Genomic DNA, 15,900 nt, shown 5'->3' on the forward strand with positions numbered 1-15,900 from the left:
TGACGTCATCGATTACGTCACTGGGGTGTCGGTGGCGGGTCACCGGCGAGGGCTGGACCTTGACCAGTGACCCTGGTGGGGGAGGAGGGGGAGGGTCCGCGCTGTCCATCGGTCAGCCGCCGGTCATAGCTGCCGGCCAGGCTGATCAGTTACCAGCTCGATCAGTCATATCCACCCGCGGTGATCAGCCGTATTCGGGCGCTAAATGGAGCCACTGTCGGCCAACTGCGCAGCCTTTCGACACGCCAATCAGGGACCTGTCGGCGGAATGACATCCTGAGTCGGCGCCCCGCTGAGGTGACGAGAATAACCCGGTCAGATGGGTAGATGGTCGGTGGAGGTCGCCTCATTTCGGTGTTATGAACACGGACATGGTGGGCGAGATAATGCGATGTGGCTGTGTTCCAAGCAGAAGTCAATCAGCGGCCGTCGTAAGCATCTTTTTTCTTGTCAGCACACCTATTTGCTCCGCGTTGCCGTCACTAACGTACTATACACTAACGTCACTATACAGGTCTCGCGGGTTTTAGCTGTAGGTTTTGCACCTAGAAAATTTAGCGCACTTTAGGCTATATCTTCGTCGTCTTAACCCGCGCACCGACGGGGGGGGCGGATATCCGCCCCCCCCCCCCCCCCTGAGGTTTTTCGCAAATAGCGGGAAAACCGCGGCGCGTAGCGCCGCGAAATTTGGTATGACTATAACCTCATCAATTTTACACATGGTGTGCAAGTTTAAACCTCCTACCTTTTAAGGTCAGGTCACCAGGTCACTTTGAATGACCCAACCTCAAGTCACTTTTTTGCAACTTTGTCACCGTGCCAGAGCTACAGTAGATGTCGGAGGCCTTTGAAACTCACAGGATATTATTAGGTCATTAGTAGCTACAATTTGTATATCTCGGAATTTTGATATCGGTGACCTAAGGTCAGGTCAATTTCGCGACCTCCCCATTATAAGTCAATGGGGGAAAAATCAACTCCCTGTTTTTACCACTAAAACGGGTCGGAATGGCCCCATATACCATACATGACTTCATATACGATCAACCTTCACTACCTTGAGGTCTGTTTTGCTGTTGGGCAGCTGTGAGGTCATGTGACGCCATCAAAGGTCACCAAAGGTTTTTGGCCAATAACTCCGTACAGGAACAAGATACAGACGCGTGGATGGTCTCATTGTGTTCAGCTCGTCAAGACGCATCGAATGATATACATGATGACCTCGAGGTCACGTGACCTGAGGTCAACCTTTGACCTTGACCTTTCGAGGTCAACATATATATCTTTCGATGCGGATTGACGAGAGGATCACGATGATGCCCTTAGTTTGTTCCTATCTTGACTAATTCGAAAGTTATTCGAGAAAAACTCTCTCCATATCTAGCGCCGCCATTTTGACTTTTTCGACCCCTGTGACGTCATCTTTGACCTGACCTGAAAATGACCTTCGTAAAAATTGTAGATCTTGGCCGTGCGTATCCGATGCCGTTTACCGCTTGTCGCTATCTTGCTTCGTTCTCGAGATCTCAGGGGGGGCGGTCATCCGCCCCCCCCCCCCCCCGTCGGTACGAAGTTGGCGCAGACCCCCGTCGGTGCGCGGGTTAAGCTTGTAAGTGTTGAAGATGCGTTTGACTTGTTGGTTCACAAGCCGGCCATGATCGTGTAAAATGGCTTCATCGTAGATCGATTAGTTTCTGAGACATAACCGGAACCGGAAATGTAAAAGTGCAAAACCTACCGCTTTATCTCGCGAGAGCCGTACATCAATGTCGGCCATGCGATATCGCATAACTCTGTCATTCTGATCCATTCGCAGGTGACGAGATTGTGGCAGTGAACGGTGAGAGCATGCAGGGCTTGTCGCACGGCGAGGCCGTGGTGGTGTTCAAGTCGGTCCGATCCGGACAGGTGATCCTCCATGTGGCCCGCCGTGAGCAGCCGGCCAAACGAAGGTGAGCGTTCAGATCGGGACATCTAGAACCGGAAAACGTTACGTAATGACTGTGTAATTTCAGTTTACATTGATCGTGCTGTTTTCCGCTTCCAGTCTGAACGGTTCTCACAGAATATGTCAAAAAGGTCCTGTCACTTGACAAAGTGACTAGCGCATGATGTCATTCACAAGAATTATACACACTGCTGCATGTAGTGTCCACCCTGTTCCTTCAATGGTTACCGCCACACAAAAAAAGACCCGTACAAAGCATGCATAATTCCGGCGGCTCTCCCACGCGTCAGCTGATATGTCACTCCGCACGCGACATGCCGCCAGCTCAACTCGCTGTGATCGCTGGGAGCTGCCCAGTCATAAAACGCTTAGTTCCGCTCAACACAGCCGGCGGACCGGCTAGAGTCGCTTACATGGGCCGCATCCGATGGTTGAGTCCACGTCCGAGCCTTTGGCAGGCTGAGCGTCCGTTGTTCTTCCCCGCTTTTTATTTTTATCGTGTCTTGCGTGGCGTTTAGTGTTCGTAATTCGTATCCGATGTTGCTCTTCATTGCGTCCACTGACCCGTATTTTGTTTGTGCTGTATGTATCACCGATTTTTTGTCCTGTGTCATACATAACTATCTGTGTCCGTGTGTCGACTTGCATTATTCGATCGCATTTCTACTGACTGATTCGGTGTCCGTTTTTCGATCCCGATATCCGTGATCCGCGATCCGATGTCCGTTGTCGTATCCTATGCCTGTGTAAGTACGATATCCCTATCCGGTGTTCGGTGACTTAGTGCTGTGGCGTCATACTCCGGAGGTATGCAGCGGGCAGCCCAGTCCAGTGCAGTGGTGGTGGGCGGCAGGCTGTGTGCCGTTCTGCTGTGGGCGTTGTGCGGCGTGCCGGTTTGCGTTGAACGGTGACCGGCGCGGTGTGCCGGTCTGCGGTGAGCGTCGGGCGGATTGCCGGTGTACCGGGCTGCTGGTGTGCCGGTCTGCCGGTGGCCAGTGCACTGGCTGGTGAGCTGGGCAGTTGACGGTGTGCCGCGCGGTCTGCGGTGGCCGGTGTGCCGGTGTGCCGCCCGTGCCGGTATTGTATTGTATTGTATTAAACATTCGTAGAGCATCCGCGATAACCGAGGCTAAATTGCTCAGTGTCAAACGCATGCATAAAACCAAAACGAGTGGGGAGGTAGAACAAGCATTCAAAACATGCACACGAGCATCCGCGCTTAGCCCATCACATCTGCGCCGCCACCCCGTGCCAGGTGGCGCTTCACTCCTCCGCAGAACGGTCCAACCGGTCGTTCGGTCAGGGCCGGGGGGAGCGCGTTGTAAGCCACCGCGGCGCGGTATGCGAAGCGCCTTTGACCGCATGCCGTCCTACAGCGGGGTGCGCGGAGCGCCTCGTCCTGCCGCGTCCGTCGGTCACGCACATCACAACGGCGAAACATACCCGCCAGCTCCTCGGGCTCGCCATGCCTCTGGACTTTGTGGGCCAACATCAGGGTATGATATCGGACCAGATCAGGTGCCGATAACCACCCCAGCTCCCTCTGCACGTCAGATATGTGGTCAAACTTTTTTCGCCCCGAGATAACCCTGGCTGAGAAATTTAGAACCTTTTGAATTCTGTCCATGTTTTTAAGGGTACCGTTTCCGTAAACAGATAAGCAGTATCTAACGTGAGAGAGAACCAGGGCGGAGACGAGAGTCGACAGTTCAGATTCGGGTAGATAATGTCGCAGGTGTAAGAGGCCAGTCAGCATTCCGTTGCAGCGGCGAGTGATCAGCGAGATGTGACGGTCCCATGTAAGGTACCGATCGAAAACCAAACCGAGGTTTTTCACCTCTGTACAAGGTTGGAGAATTTCTCCACGAAAACTAACCGATACTTCACTGGTGGGCAACTTTTGCAAGTTTTGATGGCTGCCAAACATGATAAGCTGGGTTTTTCTGGCGTTGACCTTCAGTGAATTTGCTCTGAACCAGACGTCTAAAGCAGACAGGGCAGTATCTAAGCGATTTTTCAGAGCCGGAAGGGCGGACTTTTTTCCGCTGACGAGCACTTGGGTGTCGTCAGCGTACTGAGTGACGTCTGAAGATGCTGCGAAGAGGCTAAGATCATTAGAAAATAGACAGTAGAGAAGAGGTCCGAGAGAAGATCCTTGAAAAACGCCAACTTGATTTGGAAGTGATTTCGAAACGTGTTTCACACAGGCCTTGTCAGTGAAGCTGACTTTTTGGGTATGACCAGAAAGGTAGGCAGCGAACCAGTCGGTGTTGACACCGTACTGGCTTAGTTTTGTCAAGAGAATAGAATGGTCGATTACGTCAAAACACTTCGAGAGATCAATTAAACAAAGTAATGAGATTTCACCCTGGTCGGAAGCTGAAAGGATGCGATCGGTGACTGAGATCAGCGCCGTCTCTGTTGAATGTCGGGGACGAAAACCGTGCTGGGTAGGAGAGAGGAGGTGCCGGTGTGCCGGTGGTCGCCTCCGCGGCACCATCTGGCCACGGTGGCGCGCGCCACCGGATGGGCCTGTCCGAGCCCGGATCCGGTGTGGCGGCCGACCATGGAGCGGACGGAACCGAGCGGTCCCACACCGGAACGGCGCGGCGGCGCGCCCGTGTCGGCCGGCTTCCCGCCGCCAGGTGTGACGGTAAACAGCAGACAGCAGCGGGCACGGCACAGCCAGACAGTAGCGGGCACGGCACAGCCAGACAGCAGCGGGCACGGACAGCCAGACAGCAGCGGGCACGGCACAGCCAGACAGCAGCGGCCACGGACAGCCAGACGGTAGCGCAGGGGTGCCGAGCATACAGGAGACGAGAACCTGCCGCACTGACGGCTAGCGATGGAGGCGCGTTAACGAAAGGTGTCTATTCGTCGTTACGGAAAGCAATGCATCGTTTTACGTTTTTCAGATAGTTTTGCCACTTCCTTACACCATCATATGATTTATCTTGTTTGTGCACGATTGGTTTAATGAATTAATCGGTAGATCTTCCCATGAGCTCTTTAATGAAAAAGCGCTGGGACAATCCCGAGCGCAAAACACAGTTGCACGAACTGTTCCACCACAACACTTCGGAAAATCTGTGGCGCTGGCTCTGCCACAATACCGTCCCAGTGAGAGTGATAGTGTGTCCACACATGACGGTGATGAGCTGCGCGCCCTTCGATGGCGTGATGAGCTCGGAAGGGAAACTAGTCCACTTTCCTGTCATTTGGCCCGTCCAGGGAGCGAGGCACTGGCTAGGGTTCCCAGCGCCCCCGTGTCACTCGGATCGTTACTCAGGCTGCGGCTCCCGGAGCGTGACGCTCTAACTCTCGGCGGAACAACATCGCGGCGGCGGCGGAAACAGAGCTGTCACAGCGCTATTAGTGTCCCCGGCCCGGCCCGCCTCCGATCCTTCAATTCTCGGTGAGCAGATCAGCCTTCAGGCAATCCCGTCGGCAATCAGACTTTCATGAGTTATCGGCCCTCAGACTTTTCTGGGTTATTAGAGTAGACCCTCAGCGCCCAGACTCTTAAAGGCTAGCCTCGGCGATTAGACACCAATGAGTCGGCTCTCAGTCCCCAGCCCCTACAGATACAGATACAGATGTATTCAAAAGAAATCCATACAATATGGCTTTTCATTCTTCTACGTCAGTTACAATGCGGACACAATGAGGACACATTTACACTAAACACACAAACCCATCATACATACACCAACTGATCACAGCGCGTCAGCCGATCCCACGAGCCGCCTGACAGTACGGCGGAACCCAGGCTCGCCGGGAACAGCCGGGCCCCTCTAGAGTCCGGGATCATTTACGTCTTTCATACCATCTGAGTCCTCAGCGTCGACCCTAAGGGTCTATACTCTAAAAAGTCCTCATCGTCGACCCTAAGACTTTATACCCTAAGAGTCCTCTCAACGTCGACCCTCAGCGCTCAGACTCCTTGATTTCTCAGCGCTCTCGCAGCTGGCTGGTAACCCTCTGAAGAAGCCATGAAGGGTGACACAGGCAAGCTGCGTGCGACATAATGTGCTCACGCCGTGAGAATGAGCCTTTGATGGTTTGACGCTGTGTGACATGAGGATGTGAGATAGTGTTGGTGAACATGGTTATATACCTATCTGTTTCGACACATGCAACGTTTGTGGTGGGGTGAAGCATGCGTGCTTTGATCGTGTGGGAACATCGTGATGATTGGGGTAAATTGTGGCTTCTGGATATTTCCCATCGCCAGGTGGGCGCCTGTTTAGCTAGAGACGGTAATAATGTTTATTAATTCTTTTATGTATCTCTGACTGCCGAGTCAATGTTTCTGAAACCGCGCTGTATGTCTACTGCAGATAAACTTGATGGCAGTGGCTTAGTGGCAGTATTACTCTCTAAACCCCAGCCTCCGTGGACCAGGCAGTCTCTTTGTATAACCTTTATTGCCGACATCCTTACTACCTGTATGAAATGCGCCATGACTTCCCTGGGAACCCAGCCTGCTCGGACGTCCAGTCGGGCCGATCTGGCCGACCTTCAGCGGCGGGTGCTCCCAGCTGAGACGGCTCCAGCCTCCCAGCGGGGTTTACGGCCGAGTTCATCCCTCTTTAATTGCCCCCGGAGCGTCCACGGTCGGCTATTTCCTGCCGACAGCTGCGGCACGACAGATTGGACTCGCAGACGGATCGACCTGGCCCGCGACGGAGATGTTCCAGGAGTCTCCATGAGATATGCGAGTGGTATTGGTGTGGTCAGACGATAACAAACGCCAAGTATGTATTGAGCGAAAACGTTAGCAAATGAGCGTGTATGGGAAAATCGGGAAGTGGTTTGTATTTCTGCGTTGTAATGCCAGTTTTCTGTTTCTCAGGTCATGGTTCTGATGACAAGAAAGCTTTGCTGACCTTAAACCTCGCACCCTTGCTAAAAGTAGAACCGCACAGTGAATGAAATGACGTAGGGACAACAAAAACTAAGAAACTACTTCAGCATTTAAGTATCCCTGTCTTTCTTGCGATACCCGTCATCATGACCCTGAAAGCGGGCACTACACGCCTCTTTATAGACTAGCTCAGGCCGTCGCCTGTGATTGTCGCGGTGATGGCGACGACAAAACGTCGTTCCGCCTGAGGGCCACTATAACCTCAGACCATCCGATCTTATACGCCACAGACGGAGACGGCTTGGAGACAAGGTCGGGTCACCCGCCGGCGCCGTACTGAAAAGGCGTCTTTTGCCGGTCGGTCGTGCCGCCAACAAGGTGTATTGTGTATTGTGCAGCGTGAGCCAAGGCCGTGGGGCATTCACCGGAGGACGGAGACTGGGCGTGATAGCCGCCCGGCGGGGCGCCGACGCGTCACGTGAGCCGTCTCCGTCCGGCGCGGCTGCCGTGTGCTGCTCCCTGTGTGTGATGTATCGCCGCGTTAATTACCGGGTGTGTCGGTGGGGCCGGGCGGGATGTGGGATTCGCACTGACGCGCTGTCTGTTCCAGGTCGGCCAAGTCCATGTCGTGTGACGACCTTGACCGGGTCGAGGAGTGATTCGACTGAGAAATGAACCGACGCCTCGGGTGTCGCGGTGACGCTCGGCGGTGGCTCACGAGGCGCCGAGAAATGAATGGACTGAGAAATGAACCATCCCAGGGACTGGGAGGATGCTGGGCCGCGAGTCGGGGCGCAGCAGGCCGAGCCGGTGTATACTTAGGCGCTAGCGGCCGCATAGGTAACATAGCCAGTTGTCAGTTGTAGAAGTGTAATAAATTGCGAAAGAGAAGTTACGTGATTTACAACAAATGTGTTAAGTAAGATGAGTACTGCGCTCTCGTAAGTGTCTCGAATTCGATCTTTACGATTCAGATCTACAACATTGATTCAATACTCTCGCCTCCCGCTAACATCGTAATGAGGCAATTCATTTGGTTCTTTGCCGAGATAAGCGCTCGATGTACTGCTTTACTTCCGGTCTTTTTTCGCATCAGCTCCTTCACAGATGCGCTGCTCTCGTATGACCAGTGGTATGATAGTCAACGTTGTGTTTTGTTGAACCATCTTGCGTGGTGCAATAATGATACGTGACAGGTTTCAAGTGAACTGAAATGATTGCTTGCTGATGAAGGCTGACACTGTGAAAGTGTCGACACTGATGTATGTACTGAATTTGCGGAACAGAATGTGTTTGCGTCGTTATTCAGAGATTGTTGTTTTGGTCAACAACTTGTCTTTCTTCATGTATTGTACTTTGTGGTCATGCTCATACTTTTCATTTTAATATGACTTACTATGCATTTCAGACCCCATGAGACCCTGCTTTTCGGCGATAATTTCTTCAATTTTTGTCCAATTAGCTTGAAATTTTGGCAGACGATATTTCAGCTCAAGCGCCAATTTTTGTCAATATGGTCTCTTAACAAAATATCAAAATTTAGAGCACTTGTCGTTGGCTCGTAATGTTAATCAGTTTTTGCACCCGGATAGAGGCTCGCTCGCTACCGCACCAGATTGGATAGGAGCGCTGGCCAATCACGTTGCGCCGGGCCCAACTAAACTCCGCCCACTGGCCGTGACCGCGATGGGTCTATGCCGCTTCAGTCGGTGTCAGCACCGCGGAGAGGTCGGAGCGGGACCACATACTGGAGACAAGTGAAGCTGGCAAAGTTGTTTCGGGACGAAAGCCAAAAAATTATCCGTTTGAGGGCATTTGGTATCCTCTTCACCTTATTTTGGTATTTAAACGTCGAACCAGCTCAGAATATTCAGAATGATCAGAATCAAGGTAGGATCTATTGGAACGGAACCGGCCGTAGAAGGAAAGATGGATAGACTCTTGGACTCTGAACATTTATTTAAAGGTAGTGTGCCAGCTTTCCTGGACCGTATGGAGTTAATGGCCCAGATAAGGAGAACCGGATTTTTAGAACTTATCCATACCTTCAAAACTCATGGAAACGTCTTAAATTCTTCAAATTTTGAGTACCCCAGTGCGAAATTCGCCCCGACGGGTTGTCGGTCGTACCCCAACCACATTTCACACCACTATGAACAATAAATGCACACACTGAAATCGCTATTACCGATATGCTCATCCAATCAAGTTTCGATAAACCCGTTCATCATCATCTCCTGCGGTTTCGAACACGCCTGTTAGGTGGTGCGGTAGACCGCGCCCAAAGCCAGGGCCCCGGTAACGTGAGGTAGCCGAGTCGGGGCAACGTGCGCTGACCCAAGCCGGGGCCGCGCGTCCTCCCGGTGTCATGTGATAGCCCGGGGCTGCCCGCGGGGATGCGGTAGACCGCGCCCAAAGCTGCGGCCCCGGCTTGGGTCAGCGCACGCTGCCCCGACTCGGCTACCTCACGTTACCGGGGCCCTGGCTTTGGGCGCGGCTTCTGCTCATACTTTGTGGTGCGGTGGTGGTGCGTCGGGCCGCGCGCTCTGACTTCGGCCAAGAAAAATGCGTCAGCTGATCATTGTCATTTCTGCCACTTGCGTGTGGTGAAATGGGGTCATAACTTAAGAGACGGCTTTTTCATATCAATTATTTTACATAAAATCATATTTCAAACCATAAATAATGTTCGACAGCCAAATAAAAGAAACAATACCAATACAGGCTTACAGTTTAAGGCTCGACATTGTGTTGTCTACGATTAGACAGCTGATAACTCATTCCCGTACGTCGTAACTCTATAATGACCTTTGCTTATTGTCACATGTGCGCCGCATTCGCGATTGTTGCCGACGCCTGTTTGCAGGTCAGCCCACTACAGTTGTTATACATATCGAAAAACCGATAAACTTTTAGGCGAAAAAGGCACTATTCCAGGCCCATTTTTGATTTTCTTTGCGATATTAGGTAAAAACAGAAGCTTCTTATCCTAGGAAAAATAAAATGGGAAATCTTTCAAAGGTGGCACACTACCTTTAAGCCGGAGTTGCACCTATCTCATCGTCAGGTTGGGTCAGGTCACTACCCGATTACCTATAAGATCATGTGTAAGCCTCTGCTTGACCCAAAAATATTGATATATTTGGCAGTGCCAATAAATGTTTCTGAGGAAGGCGCAGAAAGCAACAAAGTAGGATGAAGAGTCTCAGGCACGGACGATTGCCTGGGGCGTCGCTCCAGCGAAACGACCGTATTCGTGATTCGTGAAGCGGTGCGGGGCGCCGGGTGGGGCAGAAGCGTAATGTGTCGTATGGTAGAAATGGCCTTTATCGCGGTGTCATGTGTGTGTTATGTTGTTGAGACGTGCACAAAAAGAAATAGCAATGTGGCAGGCGGACGTTGGGCACTACACGAGAACGATCATCAATAAACTCGTATCTTTTTTTGTAAAACTTAAGTAACAGTAGGTGTGTCCTCAATGCACAGTGGGGACTTTTCCGATCTAGCACGTCTTTATTCGTAGAGGGCAAACCATAGGTAGAATTGTAGCCACATTGTGCACAGATGTTGGCTGGTGTGTCCTGGTGAGAATTTTACCTGTAAATGTGCATAATCAACATAGTATAGGGGGTTCAATTGGACCCCCGGCTCAGCCGTTTGGCCCCTGATCAAGCTAGAGCTTCGCGGAAAAATCAAGCGTGCTGCCTATGACGAAATGAGGCCGAATATATCCAATTTCAAAGTCCAAGGTCATAAGTTGACTTTCCAAGTCAGTTTAATGACCCAACTAAAGTTGGGAAATCGAGACCTCTTGAAACTTCGCAAAGTTAGGGTGTTACGGGGTACCTATTTTGGGGTGCTGATCACGAATTTCATGCTAGTTTTGATACAGACGATGTCTTTATGCATTTAAGCCAGGTCGGGTCAGGTCAGGTTAGATCAACCAGTAGGCGTCCTGCCGGCCATCCATAGTAGGTGTCACCTACTACTGATAGCTTCGTAACATGGAACGAAGGCACCAGAACTACTTCATAAATATTCAAATGGCTGCTAAATTCGAAATCAGCACCAAAAACTACCCTAGAAACAAGTAAAACTCGAAAAAGTGAACCAAGGTCATCAACAGGTCAATGACCTTGACTTGACCTTCACGTGACCTTGACACCCACCATAATGCATGGCACCCACATCATTTCACATATTTGAACGTTTAAAACCACAAAAATACTGGAAACCGTGGATAATGTGAGCTGGAATACGCCGAATCGCGATTCCGGCCAAACATGGTCTCGAGAAATATGCCACAGGTCAAAGGTCAGTTGGGTCAGAGTCATGAAATTTTTAGGTTAGATGTAAAATTGATGATCTCGAGGGCACCGAATGTTTCGGCGCGATCGGCCGCTTTTTGCGCGAGTAATTTGCGGAAAACCATGGGGTTTTATCCGACCCCTTCCCCCTCCCCCTCCCCACAAGTGCGATGGTTATTGGTTAATAAGGTTACGGTATGTATAATTTACGCTTGTCATCCTATTTCTAATGAATGTGTCTCAGAAAATATGCATCATATAAATCACGAGGTAAAATTATTCGCCTATGCGGGGCTGGGAAATCTCTCATACTTTCATACCCCAGTAGGTAGCAGATATCGCTTTATTGTTCCATCAATTGTAGCAAAATCAACATTTCTCTCTTCCGTACATCATAAAGAAAAATACAATAAAAACATCAAAATTCGCACATTTTTAAAATAGAGGTATCACCAGCCAGTGATCTCGTCGGCGAATAAGAACAAAACATCTGTAAGACTAACACAAGTTCAAAACGTCAGCTTTGTGCTCCATTTTATGACGAATCTGGCGGCTCTTTGTAGCAGTTTCCCTTGTAGCATCACTAATTCTTCATACTCTGAGTCGTGTAACAAAAGGTATCTGCTACGCCTTTTTATGCGCTATCTTTCTTATGAATATTGCAAAAAGGAGTTTCATTAGTTGTGAAATATTCAAATGACATATTAACGAAACAAAACAAATTGTTTTTAAAAGGGCATTGTTCAATGATCAATAAAAATACGAAAAGAATCAACTCATTCTGCCCATGGCATCTCTAAAAAGCCATCTTTTATGATACAGTCTCCTGCAAGGTCTTTAATCCTTTTTGATGACGTCATACACAATTTTATTCGTTTTTTATGTATTTTGTTGTTAAAATCATACTCATTTGAACCAAATTAGAGTTTTAAAGAACTAATAAACATTTTTTGTAAGTTTTATTAAAGAAATCTTGTCAAAAATATGCAAACTACGTCATTGCTGTTTGTGTATTTTGCTGATTCATTGTTTCTGGCGCATTAGAGACAATTCTAGTTGTCGTTTCGCGTGGATAGTTCAGTTGAGTTTGATGAGTGTTCCTGGGTGTTTTTGAATTATTTCAGCTAGTTTAGCTTTTATTTTGCCTCTATTTTAGGAAAGTGGGATATTCCAGGCCTAATTTCAAGTGTTGCAATGACAACTGTCCCTAAAGCGGCGTGCAGTACACAGTTAAAGAGCAAGGTAGCCGCCCAGCACGCAAAGCAAGATGTGTGAAGATATAGGGAGATACCTATGATCGAATTTGCGCAGAAGGTGAGATCTGATTGAAATATTGATCAAGTAACGCCCAGAAAAAGATTTTTTTTTTACTTCTTTGCATGTTCAATTATTGTATTAACTCTAAACCTTGATTGGTGGCAACTGGCAACTTTTGTACAGCGGGTTCGGCATGCACAATGATTGTAAATTGTTGACCAGACTGAGCAGCCAAATCAACCTGATTTCTTTCAAATACTTTCTGCCTGAGTAGGCTGATACCATCTGAATCCTGAAGTTGCTGGAATGCTGAAAGGAAAATTCTAGGGCTCACTGGAGTTCTCTGGTGCTCTCGGGTGGTGCTGGAACTTGCCCTGAGAAAGCCCTACAGCACCTTATTTTGATATTTGTATGCTTTTTCTAAACCTGAGTAGTGAGTACCTACAAAGAGTAAAAAATAAGAAAAAGAACATTCACAGGGGGCATAAGCAAGACACTGTATCTGTTTTTGTTTGTGCAACCAACTAAATAAAAACATTCAAAGCTCAATTTGAGAATAGATAGAAAATGAAAGTGGAAAGCTCTGTCCAGAATTTTGATTACTTGTAAAATCATTTTCTCTAGCAGAAATGATGTGAGGAACGTTTGTGGCAATGTAGCTAATAAAGAGTTTCTCGTAATATCTGGTATGTAGCAGATTCAGCATTTTTCCCAGCCCTGCGCCTATGTCCGGAACATACCTATATCGTGCTGTTTGCCCTAGCGCTCCTAGAGTGGGGTGTCAAGATACTCTAATGTCAATATTCCGTGTTCAGGCAAGTTTCGGCAGCCAAACTAGGCGTTGTCTTGTGCAGGAGAAAGTGGCGAATTCGATAGGATATATTTCGGAGTGGAAAAGTGTGGAGAACATTGTTGATTTCCTACATTTATTTAGAATAGGTACCATTCCTTCAATATGGTGTCTGTAAGGGTGTTTTGTAAAGGGCATTTTTGTGACCTTAGTAAGGTTGTGGCATACTTTCCGTTTGCCATTCCATTCCTAATAAAGGTGCCTTTCAGAAGATATGCAACTTTAAGACCTCGCAAGATTAAAACCAACAGGACAGGACAATGAAATTGAGCTATACTTTCGGGCCTTGCTGAGCCCATTGAGTAATCACGCATGAGTGTGAACTTTGGGCGCATTTTTCCTAGTTTTGCTGTGGACATACAGATAAAACAATGCCATATATGAAAAATTCAGACATTTCTTAGCCCCACTGACACAAAAAATAAACAAAAATCCAAAAAAGATTTTTTGAATTAAGAGGCGCTAGATCGGAAAAATCCCCACTGTGCAATGGTGAGGAAACTATCTCTAGGCTTTTACTTTTCATGTTTGCATTTCAACACACAAGCTCTGGGGGCAAATTTAGTCTGGCGACCTCCTCAACCTAAGTCGATGATCAAATGGATTAGTCCTAAAGGTGTTCAGTGCTTAGTTGCACCGGGTTGATATAAACCGATCACGCCGGCATACATTCCTAATCAAATTTCATATATCAAACACATAAATTGCATCATGTTAATGGTGATTCTGTTTTGCAATTTTGACGTAGTCTGACGCGATACATAATCTTACGCAATCATTTGAAATCAACAGCGTCTTTTATGCGCATTTTTCACAAGCCCCGAATCTTGTGTGGAAATATATATATTTTTTTGTGACTGAACAAGGTGTACGTACATTTGTCATAGATACAATTAGTCGAGGGCTTCAGCTGGTGTATGTATGTATGTATGAATGTATTACATTTGCAGGGCCGTCCACAATCAGTCGTGGCTATTATTGCCCCAAGTCATAAGATAATCGGTAAAATCATACAGGTTGCAGTCATCTCATTCATCGACACCATACAATAAAGCAGTAAAAACAATCACACAGCTCACAGCCCGGCCCACATCCCACGACCCATACGCACGGACGGTCTCACAAGGTCAAAACATGGGCTCTCACTGCTCGGACGAAACGCTGGTGAGACAGCTCGGTGGTTCCGGCAGGCAGCGAGTTGTAGAGGTCTGGCGCTCTATAGGCGAAGCGACGCCTCCCGGCCTCTGTCCTCGGCCTGGGTAGACGGAAGAGGTGGTCCTGTCGCGTACTTCTCATGCGAGTGTCACAGCATCGGGTAAAAGAGTTGACCAGCGAGTCTGGTTCACCCCGCCGCAGCACCCTGTGCATCAGTTCCAACGTCTGAGCCTGTACCATCTGGCGAGGCGTCATCCAACGCAACTGCTCGCGGAGCCGGGAAACATGGTCGAATTTTCGACGGCCAAAAATCACCCTCAGCGCGAAATTGAGAATGTTGGTGAGTGTCAAAATTTCGCTGCGAACCATGTCCGTAAACAGTAAGACAATAGCGGATCCGCGACAGTACAAGTGCTGACACTAGCACTTTGATGACCCCGTCCGGAAGATAATGACGGCAGTGAGATAAGCCGACGAGCACACCGGCGCACTGCCGGCACAGCTCGGACACATGTGCTTCCCAGGTCAGGGCACCGTCGAAGACGACGCCCAGGTTTCTCACCTCTGCTTGGGGTTTCAAAGCTACTTCTCAAAAAGTTACTGTTATGTTCGGAAGAGAGCGCAGAGTCTGTCGACTGCCAAAGATAGCAAGTTGGGTTTTGTTTGCATTAACTTTCAGCGAGTGAGAGCTAAACCAAGAGCTTAGTGAGTACAGTGAACGTTCCATGCGAGAGGTGAGTCCCCCGACGTCATCTTTCGGACCGCTCACCAACAATTGGGTGTCATCCGCGTATTGAAACACTAGAGCTCCATCAGCGTGTAGAGATAAGTCATTGGCGAAAATAGTAAATAAGAGCGGACCTAAAACTGAACCTTGGAAGACACCCATGTCGTTGGCGAGCGGCCGAGACAGCACCCTGCATCCGGACCCATCGTTCAGGGACACGCTCTGTGTGTGTCCCCGAAGATAGGCGGCAAACCAGGAGATTTCAATGCCGTGCAAACTCAGTTTTCGCAGTAAAATATCGTGGTTGATGACGTCAAAACATTTGCTCAAGTCAATGAGGCACAGCATTGAAATCTCCCCCCTATCGGTGGCGGACAGGAGCTGGTCGGATACGGAAAGAAGTGCAGTTTCCGTGGAGTGGTGAGGTCGAAAACCGTGCTGACTGGATGAAAGGAGGTGGTTGCTGGTGAGGTAGTTGTAGAGCTGTCGGTGAACGACGCGCTCGACTACTTTGGTAATGACAGGAACAAGAGATATGGGACGAAAGTTAGTAGGGTCAGAGGGGTCACCGGATTTGTGAATGGGATTGACTAGGGAGTGTTTCCAGGGAGCTGGGATGTCGGAGTGTGTGATGCAGGAATTGATGATATGCAGGAGGGGATCACCGATAGCTGGGAAATCGATCTTCAGCATGCGGATACAAACACCATCGGCACCGGAGGCGGCCGAACTCCGCATGCTGAAGATCGTGTGTCCGTGCATCTCCCGGGTCACGGGGGAGAGCGC

General features: G+C 49.1%; 1 protein-coding gene across 1 annotated transcript in view; it reads left to right on the top strand.

The window, feature by feature from the left end:
* LOC122382175 overlaps nt 1-8,207 on the top strand; it is a 31,720-nt gene extending 23,513 nt beyond the window's left edge. Inside the window, exons 5-6 of the mRNA XM_043367156.1 lie at nt 1,817-1,952; nt 7,429-8,207. Of these exons, the coding sequence (XP_043223091.1) occupies nt 1,817-1,952; nt 7,429-7,477 (185 nt within the window). The 3' untranslated portion in view covers nt 7,478-8,207. The remainder of the gene's footprint in view (nt 1-1,816; nt 1,953-7,428) is intronic.
* The last annotated feature ends 7,693 nt before the right edge of the window (nt 8,208-15,900 follow it).

The sequence above is a fragment of the Amphibalanus amphitrite genome, unplaced genomic scaffold (assembly GCF_019059575.1).
Source record: "Amphibalanus amphitrite isolate SeventyFive unplaced genomic scaffold, NRLGWU_Aamphi_draft 000134F_arrow, whole genome shotgun sequence".
Lineage (NCBI taxonomy): Eukaryota > Metazoa > Arthropoda > Thecostraca > Balanomorpha > Balanidae > Amphibalanus > Amphibalanus amphitrite.